We start from the raw sequence: 7,931 nt of genomic DNA, 5'->3' as shown, positions 1-7,931 counted from the left end.
TGCAATTTTCTAATGATAGATTGAAAGGATTCACAGCCCACCCATATGGCAATACTGCCCTTGCAGAGTTATGGAGTGTAGCAAGCCAGGCTCTCTGCAGAATTGCACATTAATCATAGCGTGCTAGTACACTTCAACCCACTTCCCTGTAGCTTCTAACTTCCCAAGTAGCACGCTGACCACCTATTCCCCAATTGTTCCTATAGGTAGAATCTCTGATACCGGAATCATGAAACCTTTTTGCTTAAGAATTGCTTAAGGTGTTTTTCTGATCTTGAATTCCAATGCAACAGCTAATGCTAACCAGTCTGAAGACCCCTACCAAGGAACTGGCTTGGCACAAGACTGCTGAATTTCTTCATGTCCCTGTCCCACGACTTCACCCTCACTTCTTGATGAATCAGAAATCCTCACACTTTGTCCCTTTTCCAGACCCCTTAAAAACCCTATCCCTAAACCCAAAACCAAATTTTAGGTTACCTCCCATGTACTCATTTGGCTGCCCTATGAAAATTAAATTCTTTCTCTTTTTCAATCGCTGTTGTCTTACTACATCCATTTCTTGTGCATCAAGTAACAAATCTGTTACTATTATAGTGGCATGAAAATTATTTTAAACTGAAAATGTCTGAACAGACAGAAGCTGCAGAAAGAAACACTGTCTAAGCTTAACTGAAGCCTCCTGAAAATTCAGCTGCCACTGATCCCCTTCAAAGGTATTTTCCTGTTTGAAAGGAGACAGCCCCTTAGCACTGGGATGTGTACATTTGCTGCCATAAACCCCCATACAAGGAAACTTTCAGCCGGGAAGAAATCAATCTACCCATTTCTATTAGCATCAGAAAGCTTACTAGAAACTTCCATATTTTCCTTTTGAAGCCCCAACAAAAATCTTTTTTTATTTTTTATTTTAGTTTAGAGACAGACTTTCACTCTTGTTGCCCAGGAGTTGTCTCACTGCAATCTCCGCCTCCCGAATTCAAGAGATTTTCCTGCCTCAGCCTCCCAAGTAGCTGGGATTACAGGTGCCCACACCATGCCCAGCTAAATTTTGTATTTTTAATAGAGACGGGGTTTCACCATGTTGGCCAGGTTGGTCTCAAACTCCTGACCTCAGGTAATCTGCCCACCTTGGCCTCCCGAAGTGCTGGGATTACAGGCGTGAGCCACCACGCCCAGCCAAATCTTTTTATTAAAAATAGAGATGGGAGTCTTGCTATGTTGCTGGTTTCAAACTCTATGCCTCAAGTGATCCTCCTGCCTCAGTCTCACAAAATGTTGGGATTACAGGCATGAGCCACTACACTTGACCAGAAACACTTTTTTAAAGTTGGTATATAACTTTACCTCTGGCTATTCAGCAAGTTACTCATTATGTAACACTCCTGTGTGCATGTGTAAATAAACTTTGAATTTTTCTCCTGTTAATCTTTTTCTAATTCACAAACTCCCTTTGCCACCACCTTTAAAACCTAAAATGATAGAGGAAAAGTTTCTCTGCAAATAATGTGATGCTGAGCATCTTTTCACTGCTCATCTGCCGTCTGTATATCTTGTTTGGTGAAGTGTTGGGGTGCAGATTTATGATGCATTGGCATTCTGAACACTTTTGAATTAAAGAAAGTAAATTAAATTAAAGAATTAAATTTACCTAGAATTAAAGAAATCAAAAGTTCTTAGAAGCTGCCCCAGGACCAAAGATGTTCTAATCTGCTCTTTTTCCTCCCACTAGCTCTCAAAGGCAGAGAGGAGCTCTCTCTGGGAGTTCCCTTGTATGGATAGGGAAAACTTCCTCGAAGCAGTGCAGTTGTCTTAAGACCCCCCTTTCTAAAAATCTCATCAGATAAACAGGAAATATTAGCCACTTGAAAAGAGAAGAGACTGAAAGTCTCTTCACAGTACACTCAGGTAGACCTTTCATCTATTCTTCCAAGAGCAGTTCCAAAAGAGTACCTAAGAGACTTTATCTGTATAATGAGACAACCTTTGTTCATAGTGCAGTTCCACCCTTCACCTTCCCATAACTCGTCACCCTTCCATTCAGCTTCCAAAGAGACTCATTTACAAACTATTGTCTGCTCTTTGGGGCCAATTCCCTAAAAAACATTTAAAACTCCTCAAAATTGCCTACATTTTCCCCATGTTCCCCTCCCCTATGAAGAGGGTATATGAATTTCAACTATTTAGTCTTTTTTAAGTCTCATAATTTGTATGGTTCCCATGATTATGCACAATAATAAATTTGCATGCCTTTTTCTCCCATTAATCTGTCTGTTGTCAGTTCATTTCAGAAGTTTTGAACCTTCAGAGGGAGAGGAAAAATTGTCTTTGCCCCATACCATTCAGATGTTTTGCCCGTTTTTCAGCTAGGTTGTTGGTTTTCTTACGGTTGAGGTTTCTTGAGTTCTTTTTGGATAATGTTCGTTTATCAGATATATCTTTTGCAAATATCTTCTCTCAGTCTCTGGCTTGTCTTTTTATTCTCTTAATAGTATCTGTTGCAGAGGAGAAGCTTTTAATATTAATTAAGTTCCACTTATCAATATTTTTCTTTCATGGATTGTGCTTTTGCTATTATATCTAAAAAGTCATTGCCAAACTTGAGGTTGCCTAGATTTTCTCCTATGTTATTTTCCAGAATTTTTATAGTTTTGCATTTTGCATTAGGTCTATGGTCCATTTTGAATTAACATTTGTGTGGCCAGGCACTATGGCTTACACCTGTAATCCCAGCACTTTGGGAGGCCGAGGTGGGCGGATCACCCGAGGTCAGGAGTTCGAGATCAGCCTGACCAACATGGTGAAACCCTGTCTCTACTAAAAATACAAAATTAGCTGGGCGTGGTGGCGCATGCCTGTAAACCCAACTACTCAGGAGGCTGAGGCAGGAGAATCACTTGGACCCAGGAGGCGGAGGTTGCGGTGAGCTAAGATCACGCCATTGCACTCCAGCCTGGGCAACAAAAGTGAAACTCCATCTCAAAAAAAAATTGTGAAAGGTGAAAAGTCCGGGTCTATGAAAAGGTATGAAATCTAATCTATGAAAAGATTTATTTTTTGCATATGGACATTCATTTCTACCATTTGTTGAAAAGACTACCTTTTCTGAATTGAAAATTGATCCTTTGTCACAGATTAGTTCACTATATTTGTGTGGGTCTACCTCTGGACTTTCTACTTGGTTCCATTGACCTATTTGTCTATTTTTCACCAGTACCACACTATCTTAATTACTGTAGTTTTATAGTAAGTTTTGAAGTTGGGTCATGTCAGTCTTCTGACTTTGTTCTTCTTTTTCTGCATTGTGTTAGCTATTCTGAATCTTTTTTTTTTTTTGAGATAGAGTTTCACTTTGTTGCCCAGGCTGGAGTGTAGTAGTGGGATCGTGGCTCACTGCAAGCTCCGCCTCCTGGGTTCATGTCATTCTCCTGCCTCAGCCTCCCAAGTAGCTGGGACGACAGGTGCCTGCCACCAACATGCCCAGCTAATTTTTTGTATTTTTAGTAGAGACAGGGTTTCACTATGTTAGCCAAGATGGTCTCAATCTCCTGACCTCATGATCCCCCTGCCTCAGCCTCTCAAAGTGCTGGGATTACAGGTGTGAGCCACCACGCCCGACCTGAATCTTTTACCTTTATATAAACTTCAGAGTCAGTTTGTCACTATCCACAAAATTATGTGCTGGGACATTGATTGGGATTGTGCTGAATCTATTGAGATCAAGTTGAGAGGAAATGACATCTTAACATATTGAGTCTTCCTACCCATGTACATGGAGTATCTATGTTTCCTCAATTTCTTTCATTAGAGTTTAAAATTTTTCCTCATGCCAATTTTTACATAATGTGTTAGATTTATACCTAAGTATTTCACTTTCTTTGGTACAATATAAATGGTATTGTGTTTTAAATTTCAAATTGCAATTGTTCATTGCTGGTATATAAGAAAGCAACTGGCTTTTGTATATTAACCTTGTATCCTGCAACCTTGCTATAAACAGACATTATGTTTATTCTGCAGATATTTGGAGCCATAAAAGCATGAGGCAAGAGTGTTGTACTATTATATCTTGCTCAAAAAGAGACTAATCTGGAAGTAATGTGTAGAATGGATTGGAAGGAGAAAAAAGCAAGGCAAGGAGTCCACGTGGGAGGCTTTTATGTGAGCCCTCCATGAGACAATGAGTTTCTGAATAAGGGTGTTGCAGTACCAGTGAAAAGGTAAGAACAAATTCAAGAGGCAAACATCCTAAATTCGGCCTTCTTCAGGCTTACAGGTCTTTTCACACACAGTTCCATCTTTGGGAGGCCCTTAACACTCTCTTCACCTAACTTGTAATTATTCCTCAAAATACAGTTCAGGTGTTGTGCCTCCAACAATTCTTCCCCTCTACTATCTTCCCGTAGCCTCCTGTAGTGTCCTCCATCACACTGTAAGTGCTACTTATATTAATATAATCTACTTGTCTATATACTTACCTGCCTGTCTCTAATCTCTTTCATTAAATTGTGAGCTCCTGAATTTGTGTAGCCCAGTGCCTGGCCCAATAAGTATTTGAAAATGAATAATTTATTCACATCTGTTGTAGAAATTTACAACATTACCAAGTATGTGGCAGGTATTATATCATATTTATGTGACATATTTTCTCTTAAGAAACAGAAATCATAAAGCTTCAAAAAAAAAACAAAAAACAAAAAACACTGAAGCCTCAGATGAGGCAGGAAGCACTCAACCCATATCAGGAAGTGATCAGTTCCTCAAAACTGTGAGTTTTCAGTCATGTTGTTTCTTTAAGTCAGCTTAGCCTTCCTGTATACGCATGATAATGATACTGTTTTAAAGAACAGGCATGAAAGTCTAAGAGTTTAATCTAAACTCTGCACAAGAAGTTAATCTGCCAAGCCCTAGGATTCTCTTTCTGAAAGCTCAGAATATTTCTTCCCCTTCCCTACACACACAGGACTTGAAGGGTTAGAGAAGAAAGGCGGACAACAGCTTCTGAGCTTTGAACTAATCACAGCCTCGGTTCTCATCAGGAGCCCCAACACTGAGACCAGGTAAGAAAGAAGGCCTCAGGGCTGTAGCGAGGAGAGCAGTAAAGATGGCTGGGAGGTAGTGGTCAGATAGAGGGTAAATATTTCAGGAGGGAAGATGGAAGAAACTGTTTCTGATATGACAGTCATCAAATGCATGAGTACAGGTGAAAGAAAATGGGATAGGCCAATCAAAGGGGAAGTCATATTTCTGTTTCCTGGGCTTCAGGTTCTTTATAGAATTGTGAGACTCTGTGAGAAAGAAAATGGTTTTTAAAAGGGAGCTATAACATCTTAAAAGGCAAAATGAAAATCTAAATAGTTATGATTAAAATGTTTGCTCTTATTGCTTCTCCTACTATAATTATCTTCTCTCTTTCTACACAGAAAAGATGGTGCTACGCTTTCCTCTTCTTTTATTGCTGCTGGTTCTATGGGGACCAGTGTGTTTACTTCATGCTTGGCCTAAGCATCTCACCAGGGCTCACTGGTTTGAAATTCAGCATATACAGCCAAGTCCTCTCCAATGCAACAGGGCAATGAGTGGCATCAACAATTATACCCAGCACTGTAAGCATCAAAATACCTTTCTGCATGACTCTTTCCAGAATGTGGCTGCTGTCTGTGATTTGCTCAGCATCATCTGCAAAAATCGTCAGCACAACTGCCACCAGAGCTCAAAGCCTGTCAACATGACTGACTGCAGACTCACTTCAGGAAAGTACCCCCAGTGCCGCTATAGTGCTGCCACCCAGTACAAATTCTTCATTGTTGCCTGTGACCCCCCTCAGAAGAGCGACCCCCCCTACAAGTTGGTTCCTGTACACTTAGATAGTATTGTCTAAGGCATCCACTGCTTTTCCTTTCATTTGGCATAGCTTCTGTTACAACTGCATCCGCGTTTTCTTTTCTTTTGTTGATTTTCTTGTTCCCACAGAAGAAAGAAGAAAGGTGTTGGGAGAATTAGAGTGCTTAGGATACCAGACCAGAGTTGAGATGGAAAGAAATAAGATTATTTTCTGCTTTGTAGTTCTGTACTTTTCGAGAGAAGAGAACAGGGAAGAGAGCAAAGAAAGATTCCAATTTCTAACTCTGCAACTTTTGCCAAGCTTTGTTGCCCTGTGTTCACAGCAATAAAACCATTTCTTGCTGCATTCTAATGAGCGTGTGTTTGAGATCCCCTTTCAAAGTATTGTTTACCGGTATTCAAAGGAACGCTGTTTTGACTTTAAGTCCCTAGAAAACATTTAAGGCCTCCCTGGGGCCTCTACCACTTCTTTCCACAAGAAAGGAGAGCGTTTGGGACTTTGGAGCATTTCTTCAAACTCTGCTCACGACTTTATATATTTCCCTGGAAACCATTGTCTATGTTTAATTGGAGGTAGTACTGATACCTCAAAGACAGTTGATGATAATTTCACACATAGATTCTGACAATGGCAACTGAAGGATCCTATGTCTTTTCCATTGGTTTCTGTTTTTAATCAGTTAATGTTTTAAATATAAGGTAATAGTAGTAGTAATAGGGATAATAATCCACTGTAGTAACCTTAGAGTCAATCCTCCACTATCTATTGAAATGGACAAATAGAAAGTATAGATCAAGAAGAAAGCACTAGGCTGGGTGTGGTGGCTCACGCCTGTAATCCCAGCACTTTGGGAGGCCGAGGCAGGTGGACCACCTGAGTCAGGAGTTCAAGACCAGCCTGGCCAACATGGTGAAACGCTATCTCTACTAAAGATACAAAAAAATTAGCTGGACATGGTGGCAGTGCCTGTAATCCCACCTATTCGGGAGGCTGAGGCAGGAGAATCGCTTGAACCCAGGAGGCGGAGGTTGCAGTGAGCCAATATTGCGCCACTGTACTCCAGCCTGGGCAACAGAGTGAGACTCCCATCTCAAAAACAAAAAAAGAAAAAGAGAAAAGCTCCAGGAGACCTGATGCAGTGGCTCACACCTGTAATCCTTAATCCTAGCACTTTGGGAGGCCGAGGCAGGTAGATGACTTGAGGCCAAGAGTTTGAGACCAGCCTGGCCAATATGGTGAAACCCCATCTCTACTAAAAATACAAAAAATTAGCCGGACATGATGGCAGGAGCCTGTAATCCCAGCTAATCAGGAGCCTGAGGCAGAGAATCACTTGAACCTGGGAGGCAGAGGCTGCAGTGAGTCAAGATTGTACCACTGCACTCCAGCCTGGGTGACAGAGTCAAACTCCGTCAAGAAAAAAAAAAAAAGAAAGAAAGAAAGAAAAGAAAAAGAGAAAGAAAGAGAAAAAAGCACGAGGAAACTGAAAACATTCTAGTCCTGTGTAAATACTGAAATATCACAGAAATATTGGGGTTTTGGAACAGAACCTGAACTAAGTCACTTTCACAGAGAGAACTTTAGTTTCCTTGTCAGCCTCTAGAGTTATTGGGCTAGTGGGCCAGGTGTAAATCCCAAGTGCTTTGTACAGTGATGAGTCTTTAAGTAGCAGCCAAAGACAATGAAGTTTGAAAAGGCTACATATTGAAGTGTATTCGTTACCCGTGCTGCAAAATGATTCGTTCCAAACCAGACTATTAGTTTAATAGATATGCGAACTCAACTCACCTTCCTTTATGCCACACATTTACGTCATATCATAGGAACGAAGAATGGAATATGAGGTTTCAGGAACCTGGGAATATGAGGTTTCAGGGTGATGACTGATTAAGGGCCCTCCCACTGGGAAGAGATTAGCAGGCCAGGGCAATATGGCACCTAAGAAGGTGGGTACCTTATAGAGGGAATCCTACAGTGGGACTTGAGTGCTCTAACTCAAAGCAGCTTTCAATTGTATTCAGCTTTAAGCTGTGTTGCATTTACATTTTATTGTCTCAGAGTCTTCATGTAAAGTGTGGTGGAATGG

General features: G+C 40.8%; 1 protein-coding gene across 1 annotated transcript; it reads left to right on the top strand.

The window, feature by feature from the left end:
* Positions 1-4,777: 4,777 nt before the first annotated feature.
* On the top strand, positions 4,778-6,196 carry RNASE6 (ribonuclease A family member k6). The gene is made up of 2 exons (XM_010375914.2): positions 4,778-5,060; positions 5,424-6,196. The coding sequence occupies exon 2, from the start codon at positions 5,429-5,431 to the stop codon at positions 5,879-5,881; it is 453 nt and encodes a 150-aa protein (XP_010374216.1). The 5' UTR covers positions 4,778-5,060; positions 5,424-5,428; the 3' UTR covers positions 5,882-6,196.
* The last annotated feature ends 1,735 nt before the right edge of the window (positions 6,197-7,931 follow it).

This window comes from Rhinopithecus roxellana, chromosome 5 (genome assembly GCF_007565055.1).
Source record: "Rhinopithecus roxellana isolate Shanxi Qingling chromosome 5, ASM756505v1, whole genome shotgun sequence".
Classification (NCBI taxonomy): domain Eukaryota; kingdom Metazoa; phylum Chordata; class Mammalia; order Primates; family Cercopithecidae; genus Rhinopithecus; species Rhinopithecus roxellana.
Note: the sequence above shows the minus strand (reverse complement) of the source record. Positions and strands in the feature narration are given on the sequence as shown.